Consider the following 14,337-nt stretch of genomic DNA (forward strand, 5'->3'; position numbering starts at 1 on the left):
TTTATGGCCAGGCATCCTTTCCTGTATAGCAACAAAATCATAACTGAGAGCTAAGCTCCTTTTCACTGAAAGATCTTCAGTTTATCATGCTGACATTAGGAAGATGTGCATAAGATTTTTTCTGAGCTGCTTTGGGGTCCCATTTTCCATGCTGAGAGGCAACTCTACCATGCTGGACCATAATGTATGGTCCTGACTCCCCTCCCAGCTACCCTGGGACAGGGTGGATGCACCAGTTTCTCCTGCAATTGGCAGGGCTCCCAGGCAAAGCCAGATTCAGTCGCTATCACAGAGATGCTCTAGACCAGGGTGGTGGGGAACGCTCTAACTGCCTAAGCAAAATGTTTTGGAACAGTCATTTAAAGAAGCAATTAAAGTGAAGGAGGCAGGAAGGTCAGCAAGTTTCTGGACAACACACTCCCTGGAATTAATAATTTCCTCCAGCAATCTAGCTATGCTTTTAAATACGCTGCCAAAGTATGTGTATGTGAGCATGTTCATGCAATCACTGAGATGAAGAGAGTGCAGGGGTGATGGCTAATGGAAAAGGATAAAAAAAATCTTGCTGTAAGTCCAAAATGTTCCTATACAAACCTTGTATCAAGGGTGGCAACCAGCAGCAGCTGGGAAAAAAAAAATCCTACATCAACTACCAGCAGCAAATATTTATATTTTCACATGCTGGGATGTGTATGTTCTCAGAGCCAAGACCTGTTAACTTCAAAAGACAGAAACAAAACAATTTTAAACTGGCTGCCAACAAACAAGGTTTCTACATAATGATGGTGATATATAGATTTGCCTCTGTATGTAGAGTATGCAATAGTGAGCCTGACAATCCCAACATACGTTGCAATGAGCACTCATGCACTACCAGCACTTTAAAGAGCTCTGACAGTCCTCCCTTGCTTATGGTCTTAAACATGAGCAGTGCAGTCATCAAAACAACTTATTCTACTGCTGGAGGATAGCAACCTACAGATAATAAACAGAAAATACATCTAAAGTTATAAAATTGAATATATTTGCTTTTCATTATGTAAGTGAAGAATACCCTCAAGCAGCCTGTGATCTTTCATGGAACAAGACAGCAAGCTTTAATTCTTCCCCTAAACATCTTCCTGCTCTTTACAGACATCATTGTGCAAATGCCAGGAAGAGAAATTACATGAGTGCTACACAAACTCAGCCTTAAAAATGTAACCTGTCATCATCCAAGGAAGACTTGTGGCTCTGGGACCAACTCCATTTTATTTTTTTCTGTTTCAGCATTCACAGGAAGAGAATAATGTTTATTTCAATGATTTCCCTTACTGAAGATAACAAGCTTTTCAACAGTCAGGCACTCAGGCAGTCATTAGCTTAAAAAGCAACTTGGAAAAGAATTCTCTTTAACTCCTCCACGCTGTTAATTCATTCTTAATTCAACTTTCCATTATTTTTTTAAATCTTACTGATACCCAGTTTTCATAAAGGCACAATCCAGGTCTCATCACTCAGAAGGAGAGGAGTGAAGTGAATATGCCAAATGTAACAGGACAACTGGAAGACTTCTGTTTGTTCTCCCAACAGAAGGACTTTTTATTTTGTTCCTGAACCAAAAAGTGACGGGAATGTTGGACCAGAAACCAGAGGCTTGAGCTAACCAGCACACTCAAGGTTAATGCAAGCAGGATTCACAAGACTGAGGTTTAACCCATTCTATTTCTCTCTGGAGATAATTCTCATAGTCTCAGCTCAGATGCCTAGGGAAACTCAGGGAGACTAGATAACTTCTGTATTGTCAGTGAAGACCAGTAAGTGCTTTTTCTTAGTTGTTGATATGCTTCTCTCTCCTTCCTTCCTCCAAGTTCCCCTGTATTTCATTGCCTAGACAGCAAGCTCTTTGAAGAAACTGTCTTGCAATATGTCCATCTCACTTTCCGACAAGATTCTTATTTCAGCAATGATAACAACACAGCTCTTCATATCCTTTGTACTGATTCACTGAAATAGGCTCTTAAAAAAAAAAAAAACCTCAGTGTGCTGGCCTGCAAGATTTCTGCAAGAGAAAAAGCAATAGCGACTTCAAAAAACCACAAGTGCACACAGAGCTTGCTCTGGGTTAACACCATTCATCTTTGATTCTGGTGACAATTGTCTGACTGGAGTCTAAACAACTTGGCAGCCCTACAGTGTTTGGTCCCTCCAGAGGACGGGTGAGGATCATCTGCCTGCACTGCGGGTGGCTTCCAGTTCAGACAGATAAACTCTGTTTCCAAATGTTAGTCCCTTGCTCCTCATAATTGTGTCTACCTACAGTGAAATAAAACACATAGGAACACAACAATATGATCCAGTTCCATAAAGCCAGCATCAGAGTAATCCCAGACACATTGCTAATTTATCAACACCTTCAGGAAATATCATGGTTAATTTGGTAGGGACTCCCATAGTGAAAATCTTTTTGGATGCCCCAGAAAGCAACTCCTCTATTGGCAAGTCAAGTAGTGCTTCCTTTGCCCTCCAAATTAGCTGGATACTCAAAGGAAATTACAGTTTCATTTCAAAACCAAAACACACACAAGTATAATGAGCACTGCTTTCCTTTGTGGAAGAATAGACAATCAATGGCTTGAAAAGTAGAGAAAATACATTTCTGTTAACATTAACTCTGCTGTACTGTGGGTAAAGCTCTTCTGTGTAATCACCTGTAGTATTCCTATCACAACTCATTACCAACAAGCTGAGGTATTTAATTTATTATGGTTTTAATCTGGCTTGTAACCTCTGCAAGAAAGCAATTATGAAAATAAAGAAAAACAAATAGGTACTTATTTTTCTTATCTGCTTCCAAAGCATTATTTACTACTGCAGAATTTGAGTATCTACTATATAAAATCAACATCAATTATGATATTCCCTAGTTAAAATTACTTGTAAAATTTCTAGCATTTCCTTTTGGCTTAACATTTCTGATAGGGAGGAAGTTCACATGTGCTCTGGTTTGTTGTTGCTTTTCTTCTAGTTTTCTTTCAATTATCCATGTTCTTTCACTTCTGGCTTTTACTGTTGATTTGTTTCCTTTATATATTGGGGGTCTTGTTGGGAGAAGTGCTGCAGAAACTCCCAAGACCCCTTGAAGAACACCTGAAAATCTCTAAAGCAGAACTCCAAATGTCAAAACATCTCTGTGACCTGAATTTCTCTGGAAGAAAATCTTAAAGCGGTTTCTGCAATAAAGCCAAAACCATAGAGCAACAGGAACAGAGGAAGCATGAGGGCTGTCATTTCCTCTAAGAGCAGTAAGATAATAATTCCTATTAACTCCCAGAGATACAGACCGTTCCAGTGGGCCATATGTGACTCTCTTCCCTTTATTATTTTTTGCACCAGAAAGACTAGAGCAGTGAACACAATATGAAGGAATCAACTCCTGGCTCTAACTTGTGTAGTGTATGCATATAAGAACACAAACTCCAGTGCTTTTACTATGTATTTTCACTCCTAAATTTCACTACTGCACTGTTCATCAAAGAAGTGGCAATAGAATTATTAGCTTTAAAAAAAACAAAATCATAATGTCATCAGAATCCAAATGCCGTAGAGAATCATAGAATCATCAGGTTGGAAAACACCTCTGAGATCATCCAGTCCAACCGTACCACTAAACCAGACCCTTAAGTACCTCATTTACCCACCTTTTAAGTACCTCTAGTGATGGTGACTCAACCACCTCCCGTGGCAGCCAGATGTTACAGTTCCAGATGACCCTTTTGGTGAATTTTTTTTTCCTAATGTCCAATATGAACCTTGCTGGTGCAGCTTGAGGCCATTCCTTCTTGTGCTATCACCTGTGACTTGGGAGAAAACACCTGCACCTACCTCTCTACAACCTCCTTTCAGGTTGCTGTAGGCAATATAAACTGTATAAACAGTTTCACTTACAGATAAATGATGATTCCTAATACTCTGTATTAATGACAGCTATTCTTAAAGGTCCGCCAATGCTGACACCTAGAACGGCTGGATTATAGGTATAAAGGTATAATTATGGAAACACCTGCACTATCTGAAAGGATACTATCACATTCATTGCGGTCTAGATCCCAGGAAGTTCAAAGTAAGCAAAAGCTTGAAAACATTAGTGACTATGCTAACAAAAATGCTCTTGAGAAACAGCTGTTCTAAGAGTTCCAAAGTTCATTTCAATCTGCTGGGTTTAGTATTTCTTTGTTTGTTTGTTTGTTTAAGTATAGTTGATTTGTGAAAAGATGAAAAGCTCCACAATTTTAGTTCCCTTTTCAGTCAATAAAAACCCAGTGGGAGGCAGGCAGGAAAAAAGAGAGCAGGATGCATTTCCTGCCACAATAGTAAGACCTGGGAGATAATGGGCTTAGTGCCTGGCTCTGACACAATTTCCTATGTGACCTCCAGCAAACCATTAGGTGTTTCAATTCTTTATCCATAAAGCAAGGATAATCACCATCCCAGACAGGATTTGCTTAGATAACTTTTATTAACACGTCAGATGTGTTCTAAAAGTCATGCATTAGACTCCTACTGACACAAAACCAGTGGTCAAAATGACCCTAGGTATATCAGTGTGTCACACAGACATCTGTAAAATCATACTTGCCTACTACCACTTTTCAGCCTGCAATGGAAATAAGTTTTGCAACAGCAGTTTGACATCTCCACAAAGACAAACTGCGAAGTAGAAGACAGACATAAAATAATGCAAGGTGACATGCAACCTATTGTTGGCAAAAATTATGCAAACTCTGCAAGTATTTATTAGCACAGTGCCCAGGCCATACCACTCAGTGGACATCCTTTAGGTAAGCCATCAAAGGTACAAAAGCAATGAAAAACAAGTTAAGCAACAAGATTTAAGGGCTTTGCCTTGGTTTTCTAACAGCTGTTGAAAATCACACAGTCCATCCCACCCTACACAGTGTAACTTAGGGTAGTGTGTAGAAATGATGACAAATTACGCCTGGAAAACAGCCCTTGTCCATTGGTGGGTAATGTACACCTCGACTAATTTAAATGTGTAGTACAGGCATCTTATATAAGACAATTTACCCAAACTTCTGGAAGAGTTGACACAGAGAAACAAGCAATGCCTAGAAGGAATTTATCACACCCTAAGTTAGATGGGCTAAGCTTTCTATTCCTCGCGGCTACATAGAAATATACAGGATGACTGAGTTCAGAAAACACATTAACATTCAGGTAGACAAAATCTACTAAGGAGACTCTGCTGCTATTGCAAACACACAGACACACACCCTCTGCTGCAGCACATAGACCAGGGGAGGGACAAGGAAAAGGGTCACGATCCTTTGATAGGCATTGTGTCAAAGGGAAGGTGATCTTCTGCATATAAGGCTGGATAAAATAAACAATTAAAATGCAATGCCATGGAATAAGACTGGAGAATTAATTCAGTCTAGTTGGAGAATTGACTCAGTCTATACAATACTGGTGCCTCATACAATTACTCAAAACTGTTTCTCAGTAATTTTGAGCCCATCTGTAATATATTTATCTAATAAATTTCAACAGCACTAATCTTGGAAACCTGCTTAGAAAGATCTTATTGTATCCATATTTACATAGATTCAGTGACACAGTTGCCTGCATATAGGGAACACTTAATAGTTTTCAGCTAAAAGGCTAGAAAAGCAGCTAACAGCAAAGAAAGTATAATACTACTTCTCAAGTAACTGTGAGAGCTGGTTCCATCCCATAAAGACAGATGACTCTGAATGCCAGCAAGAACTTTACCTCAGTATTGAGGTTTCCCTCTCTCAGCCACCACAGTACAAATGATGGTATTTTAGTGGTTCAACAAAAGCTTTCAAAGTAATAAGTAAATATTAGAAATGAAATCTAAGAAAGTGTCTCCTTTACTACAATTTACTTTGATTTTCTTTCTAGTTGACACAAAATCATCTTTTGAAAAACATTGTGTTTAAAGAATAAATTTTTCTGTTACTTAACTTTGTTAAAAGAACACTCAAAAGAACAAATTATAACATGGACTATAGAAAAACAGATATTGATAAAGTATTCAGATCTAGCTAGCATTTTTGCAGATAACCACAAGGAATGTGAGTCAGTTCGGTAACACATCCTGCTGATATTACATACACCACTTAATCAGGAAGGACTCTGTTTAAGACACAATCCTCTTTGGAGGTGTGACTCAGGGAAGTGTTCTCCACATTTCCTTCAGGATTAGCCTGACCTAGTTTTACACTGCATTATAGGAAACCAGGAACACGCGATCAGCTGCTTGCTCTAGGTGAGGGATAGCAGGCAGCACGTTGAGGGGCTCTGCTGCTTATGACTATCTGGCCACAGATACAAAGAACCTTTTTTATTGTCTAAAAAGCAACTGATTCACCTAGTTATGCTAGACTAATTTTTTTTGGTTCAGTCATCTGGCCTCTGAGGCTCTCTGGCCTCAGAACACATCATAATGTACTCACCATCATTTGCTGAACATGAAATATTTCAGCTCCAGTTGCAGAGAGGCGGTTTGGAAATGAAATGTCAAGAAAAGCTCCAGGCAGAGTGCTTGGTCCAGCATTGTAAACCTATAAGACACAGACGCATATAAATGTATAAAAAATAATTTAAAAAAATAAAATCATAAATAGGAAAAACTACTGTAGAACCAGAGCTAGGAGTATAGGTAAATTTGAAAAAATTTGAATACTATGCAAGCTTTTCAGTACCTTCAGACTAAGACTTCTTTTATAGGTATCAGGATGAACTCAAATGTTTAGCCTACCTAACAGCCTCTAGGCACAGCTCATATATCAAGTGAGAAACAGTTTTGTAGGATAATTACAAGACGTCAATACAAATAACATGAGAATTCTACCTTATATACAGAGACGCTGCTAGTACTCTTTGAATGTTTTGGTAACACCATTCGGAAGACTGTAAGAAATATTGCTGTCTCGGTAGATATTCTCATTTCCATCTGGTAACCACTGCCTTACATTCTGCATATGTTTTCCTTATGGAGCAGAAGCCGAAGTAATGATGATTGCGACTACCGTATTGCGGGTTTTACTGAGTGAGTTGCCGGGAAATGTACGTGAACAACTTCCATTCAAGTTCTAGGGTTTCCAATTAACATGAAACTCTTAGTGGAAAACTTTTTCTTTGTATCAATCCGCCCTTCCCACACTTTCAACAAAAACGCAAAGAATTTCCAGTTCACCACTGAAACACATCCAGTGGAAATGCCAAAAATTGTGGCTTTTTGCTGAAAAGAAGCAATCCATGGAAAAATTTCAATGAAAATAAGTTTTCATTCCAAACTACATTTTTTTAATAGGAAAACAATTTCCTGTTTTTTCTAACAATACATATATGTGTACATAAATACACAAAAATATTAAGCCTAGTAGAATATTTATCTGCATTGAGACAGTACTGACAAAAGATGTAGCAATCAGCTGTTAACTTTGTAAAGTAAAAATACTACAATTAATAGGTTTTCATTCTTCAAACACTGTTTATATTTGAAGAAATGCCTGACTGATAAGAAAATTGGTTCACAGTGCCAAATCCTCGCAAAAGTCCCGAGGCTCTAAGCAGAGGGAGAAATCCCACCACAGTGGAGCACGACAAATGCTGCATAAAATACAGACATGTTTCATGTTAGAAATTTTACAAAACTTGATTACATGACTGAGATCAGATATAAGAATAATGCAGAAAAGACATTGCCCCCCCCAAATGATGCATAGATCTGTTTCCTTATTAACATTGGCTATGGTACAGACTTTCACATTTAAAAACCACTATAAATCCCCATATTTTTGTAAATCATCTTTTTCTCTTGGTTAAGAAACTATTACTTCTCCATCTGGAGAAGTTTAATAAATAGCCGGCAAATCATAAAAAAAAAATTATGCAAACAGTGATACAAATCATGTTTTGCCCATTATGAAACTACCCTTTCACTCTGTCATACACAGTTACGAGGCTTCTCACGTTACTGGAAAGCAGATCTGTGACTTGTTACAGTATAATGCTCTACGTGGAAAAAAAAAATTGTTAATATTTCAACTTGTAAGTGTGTGCACGAGACAAGAGAATGGGTTAAGACAAATGACAGCTCTGCCATATACAGATTCCCTCTTCCTTACCTGTTATCACTTTGTTTTATTGACAATATTAATCTAGTTAAAACATCAGTACATCTGTTCTTTATCTGTTTTCAACTAATAACTAGCAGGGGCAGGGGGCGACCTATAAACCCTAAAGAATGAAATCAAGATCACAATAATTAATAGCCTGATTCACAAAAGCTTTAATGTCTTGAAATCCTGCTTTCATTCCTTTTCAATAAATAGCTAAGGGCACTGCATGACAGTGTGGGCTTAATTGCTCTGGACCACAGTCTGTCCACGGAGGCAAACATGTGTTGTTCATTATGAGCTGAGTGGCATTCATGCCTAGCAGAACAGAAAAGGGAGAAAAGGCAAAAGACTTATTTTTCATAATAAATGATCCCCCTACCTCTGCATGATTTATCATTCCCTAGTTCCATCTAGTGGTCAGAAAGGATTTGAAGTGCTTGTAATAGGTACAGTCACAGCAGTGACATAAGTTCATTTTGGCCACATCACAAGAGTTTGTTATAATAAATCATCCATACGTTTTGCTACATCAAGAACCAATCTAACTGCTATCTATGGATGATACTTGAACAACACTGAGAAGCTCTAAGACATTTAATGAAACCTTCTCACACCTGTCTTTTTAGTGTCACAGACTCTTCCCTGTGCTGAACTCTTATCAGCAGTGCTATAAATATTTTTATACTGGGGGGATTTAGCAAGTCTGAATAACTTGCACAGGTATGTGTTTGCTTTCGTTGATCAAGGCTGCCCATTCCTCTCCTCAAGGACTATGCCATTACAGAATTACTCTGTCCTTTTGAACACGTAACTGCATCCAAGATGTAGCACTACAGTAACAAGAGCCCTTTACTCAGCATGTGATGAAAGCTAAAAGAGAAACAAACGATAGCAGCTTCATTCCTATGGAAGTGAGATGCCCTGTTGGTAATTCTTGTGATAATATATTCAGATAAGGACTTCTACCACTTCTGCACACTTCAAATATAGCATCTAATCAAGGACGTATTGCACAGCAGACTGTGATTCAGAAACATGCATCAAAGCCCATACTACATTCAGATCAAAAGAGATATAAATACAGGGTGTGCTGTCAATCAGGAAAGCAGTCAAAATAAGGATCAGTTTTACCTGCAGTGTGAAGTTCAGAGACTGGAAAAGGCATTCGTGGTTTTCCAGCTGAACAAAGTTGGATGTTTCTACAGAATCACCGTAGAAAAATGAAGTAGGGAAGACTTCTCTGAAAGATCAAGATATAGATTTAGTAAGCTGTTTGTCACCAAAATTAAATATATTTGTGACAAGGTGAATTGCACTCCTTGCTTTCTGGTAATTTGAAATTCTATGGGACCATTTTACACTAACCTATTATTTATGATTTTATTTCCTCTTAGCAACACTAGACTACACAAGCAGCATCTCAGCTGACCCAGGTTAACATCCCATTGCTGAAGCAGACTTCTTTTGATTACTTAGCTTATCTCTTTTCTCCTTTCCAAATACAAAACCTCTTCTCCAGGGCCCCCTGCCTTGGATGTTCTGTGCAAGTCTTGTATTTTGTTTAACACAGGAAATCATTGCACTATCAAGTTAATCAGTTACTAAAAAGAATATTTCAGTTACATATTCAGTAAAGTAATATTTCAATTTTTATCTACCATTTACATGGCACTGCAGGAACAAACACTTCATTAATGATCTGAGCTTCACTACCTTTATATTTGGCAGATAGTTAAAGCGAAGAGTAGAGGGGCTATTCAACTTGAAACAGTGGTACAGGGCAAGTTTCGTCAGCTACTCATCTTATCATAAATTAAAATGCAGTTAAGGTTTTATCAGAAAAGACTTGAAAGCACAACAAAAATAACATCTGGAAATCCTGCAGACGAAGACTAAGAGTGCCTTAAGCATCCTCTGTGCCTTCTCCTAATCTCATGCATCTCCACTGGCTGGAAGTGGTCCTGGTGTAATTCCTGACAAACCTTGCCTAGAACTGCTTCCTTCCCAGGCTGTCCTTTTGGGTCAGAGTTTTTTTGAGACAAGATTTTAAGCCTGTTTAAGTACATTTCCTTTTTTCCTGCCTGCCTCCTATGCCAGGGATTGCTAGGGGAGACAGCAAGAGACAGACTTACTCCTCCTGTTTACAGTGTTGTGCCAGATGGCTCCTCCCAAACATGGTACAAACCCTTCCAGACTCTTTATGACCAGAGATGAAATTTGCTGTTGTAAACTCTAATTTAGGATAGCTAATAAATAACCTGTGAGAATACACTGTCCAAAAAAATATTATTACTACTATTACCATGCCTGGGAATGTTGTGCCCTCCAATAAAACAGACTTTTCTCCAGTATTTGGACATTTCTGTGAACTCGAATTAACTAAGCCTTGTCTATGAGAAAGAAAAAATAATCCACATAGTCAGTTGGGAGGGCGGCTTATAAATTAAAAAAAAACATATTTTGAAGAGAAAGAAAAGAAGCGCTTTGGGGGGGGCATGTAATGTTCTGTAGGTGACAGATCTAAAGACACAGATGAAAGCATCTGTATCTATAAAGCTCTACAAAAATCAATCCTTATCAAGGCATCAAGAAGCAAGGGATACAGAGTCAAGTTTCTGCTCAACCTGTAACAATGAAAGCATTCAAAAATTTCCAGAACACACTGCTGAGACTCTATCTCAATATAGAAGAGATTTTTATCCTTGCTATTCATCTTGTGAGGTCTGACAGCCCTCTTCACTACTCTGACTAGCCTCAAGCATACTTTCAACCCATTCTGACTATCGTGGCAGTAATTGAGGGATTTTATTTCTATGCAACAAGAGAGGAAATCAGCTCTATGTGGTAAAACCCAGACAAGATCATGAATCTGAGTTTACCCAGCTTTTCAGCCAAATCACATATTAGTGCAGATAGCTTTGTTCCTACACAGGTAGCATGCTGGTCAGGGGAATCTTTGACTTCCACCTATGCTGACCTGCACTGGTCAGAGAGCTTGACATAAATGTTGGCTAAAACAGACAATGGCCTCTTAGAGACACTGCTGATGAGTTTGCTTCCCCAGTTTAGGAATGAATCTCAACTTTCTCAGTCTACATGGATGCTAATTCCTCCAGTGACCAGGTCCCGCAGTCCCAACTCAAGCATCGTCTGTGCTAGAAGATGGTCTGTCTGTTCGCACTGATGGCAAATATTTTATTCTAGACTTAAGATTGTAATGAAGAAGTGGAGGGAAGACCCCTTGAGTATAAGGGCAGAAGGAATGTGTACATATGCAGCCCCAGGGAGAGGACAATGGCTATATGTTATACAAGTATTTCAGTCAAAGTGTGAATAATGTTCCACAGCTGACATTGAGATACCTTACAGACAACCAAGCAGAGAAAAAATGTGCAGAAGTGAATTCTGATTGTGAAACTAAACAGAAAGGCAAAGAGTTAGACTCCATGAAGCTCCTTAAAATCCCAGAACATTTGACCCTAACCTTTGGCCTGGTGATCTTCAACTGTATCCTTAAAGATATGCCCTAAGAAACAAGATATGATTCACTTGTTCCCTTTTAGTTTTATTTTAAAGCCCACCATCTCTACAAAATCACATTAATTCAAATATGAGCACTAAAACATCGACTATAAATGTGATGATAACCAATCAGCATTAGCTGGAAAGGAACGAGAAAGAAGTACAGTTGGAATGAAAGGCATGACAAATAAAATTCCCAGATAATGAATGAGATTCCTTGTATTTCCAGAGTCTGGGAAACAGGGAAGTGCAATAGTCTGGCTAAACGTAAACAAAGAGAAGAATTCAGTTTTTCACTGGAAAATAGTAATATGTTATTGTTAGGATTGTTATTACTGTTGTTGTTTTCCTCTGGTGACTGGTACTTACCCATTGATAGATGAGTCCACTTCATGCATCAGAGGCACCAACAGGGTTAGAGTATTATCATGCAGAGATTCAGTGCGTTCTAGGTTTCCACTGTGCCAGAAAGGAATAACAAACATGCTGTAAATCAACAGCTTTTGCAATATATCACAGTTTCACAGCTACCATCTCTCTGTCTTGTACTCCAAGCCTCTCTGAGTGATGTCAGCTCTCCTTAAGGAACCTCTTAATCTTTACGAGTTACATTTGTTCATCCCACCTTGGAGAGGGCACACACATAAAGCATATGTTTTGCAGTTGCTCCTCTGTGTCTGGGACATGATCAGGCTCACAAAGAAAAACATATCTTGCAGCAAGAAATGAATTCAAATGGCAGTGCTAAACTACAGCAGCTGACATACACAGTGGAGAAAAACAAGGGCACATAGACTCTAATGCAGGGGTCTATTTTCTCCTAGCTGGACTGTACATCAGTATGGAAGGGAGACACACACCCTACAGAGGTCCTTGACTCTGTAAAATGAAACTGTGCTTTCATGGTACCTACGCTGTAGCACAGCACCAATCTGGTGCCACTACAGGCAGCTTTTGTGTGAGATGCTCCTACAGAACCAGTGATAACCTCTCAGCAGTTCCACTTCCTCTGTCTGTACTTAGCTGCCAAAGTGAAGGAACATTTATTTTACATTTTCAAAGGCAGTTGCCTCAACTGATCAAAAGTAGTAGAAGAAAAGAGAAAAGTGAGCAATCATCTCTCATTGCAGTCAGTTTATTTCAATGTGAACACTTATGTATGAAGTCTAGCAAAGGTTCCTGAAATGCATGTCCAACATGCAAACTTGTAATTATTTTAATTCTGATGATAAGTCTGCTTGGTGGGTGACAGCTCAGAAGAACAATGTTACATATATATGTTACACATATATATATGCAGTTTATCCAGCAGTGACTCTAGAATCACTTTTGCTTTGCAGTTTATTGGATTTACTCACAAATCAAACTGGCAAAACAAAAGATACTATCCTGTTTACCTGAAGACAGTACCACTGAGACCACAGCAGGCAGTAACACCCCAAGTGATATCATGCACATGACACATTGCTCAGGTCATAAAAACAGAGCCTGCTGGCTACATGCATACATAGATACCATTCAGACTTCTCTGAAGGACATCTTGGCCATGTCTGCTAATAAAACTATGGCCCAGATGGAAAAACCCCACAAACTTTCAGTCCAAGTAAAAAATTCATTTAATAAAAGCTTTTCCTCTGAATAGGCTCAAAAAAAGAGTCCAAAACAGAGATATTTCTCATTCAACATGAATATCAAGATACCATAGCGGCAAGCAGAAAAAGCAAGTAGAATTCCACACAGCATTCATGGGCATGTGCTTGTCTGTTTCTAATGGAGCAAAAGCACTACCAGAAAAGGAGAATAAAGCTCAGCCAATCTAGCTTTAGAAAAATAGTTCAGTCCAGGAAGCACAGAATAGGGTTTGTTTTTTAAATAAATGTGGTGTTTAATTCTTCTCCAACTGATTTCTCTCACTGTTGAACGAGCCTTTTGTTACAGACGCTACTGCCAAACTTGCACCTACAGGCTTAAGTGGCCACTTGAAGGGCAAGACTTACTTTGCTGCAACAGCATGGAATAGCTTTTAAACTTCCAGCCATTTCTGCCAGATCAGCTCCAGTTTTGTGTGTAAATAATGTCCCTGCACACACAGTCATTTCCTCTCCATTTCTTTATCAGTGACTATACCCCAGGCCTCCCTACTACAGCCCAGCAACTCATGTGGTAGAAAGATTTTACTACACTTATTTGACAGTGATGGAATCAAGCAATTTGCCTAACGTCACAGAGAAAAGGAGGGCAATCAGCAGTGGGACTGTTGTCTTTGGATGTTCGGCTGAAACCTTCTAAACACAACTGTCCTTCTACCCATCCTTGTGATGAGAAATAAGAAACTTTGTATTAACCCCTCTGAGCATTCACACTATTTGTACAAACTGCTGTTTATTTCTTTGCTCCACCTAAAGGCACTGACTAACCTTTCTCACTGGTAGGGCACCAAAATCTGAGGACTAAGCCCTGTGCTAACCAAGGTAGGGAAATAAGAGGTACAACCTTGAAAACATTGGCTGGGCAAATTTAAAGCAGAGCTGACCCATCTTTGCACAGGCTGGCATTCACCTAGCAGATCCTGATGCATCTCCCTAACCTAGAAGAATAACAAGCTCATCTGAAGACACAATTTATCTTCATGGAGAATAAAACTTCTCTAACATTTAAGACAAGG

At 38.9% G+C, this 14,337-nt stretch overlaps 1 protein-coding gene across 1 annotated transcript in view; it reads right to left on the reverse strand.

The window, feature by feature from the left end:
• The window catches only part of ITGA9 (integrin subunit alpha 9), a 217,543-nt gene that overhangs the window by 39,808 nt on the left and 163,398 nt on the right, over positions 1-14,337 (reverse strand). Inside the window, exons 21-23 of the mRNA XM_069859822.1 lie at positions 12,042-12,131; positions 9,282-9,390; positions 6,480-6,587 (exon numbers count right to left, since the gene is read on the reverse strand). Coding sequence (XP_069715923.1) covers positions 6,480-6,587; positions 9,282-9,390; positions 12,042-12,131 — 307 coding nt within the window. The remainder of the gene's footprint in view (positions 1-6,479; positions 6,588-9,281; positions 9,391-12,041; positions 12,132-14,337) is intronic.

The sequence above is a fragment of the Phaenicophaeus curvirostris genome, chromosome 6, assembly GCF_032191515.1.
Source record: "Phaenicophaeus curvirostris isolate KB17595 chromosome 6, BPBGC_Pcur_1.0, whole genome shotgun sequence".
Classification (NCBI taxonomy): Eukaryota; Metazoa; Chordata; class Aves; order Cuculiformes; family Cuculidae; genus Phaenicophaeus; species Phaenicophaeus curvirostris.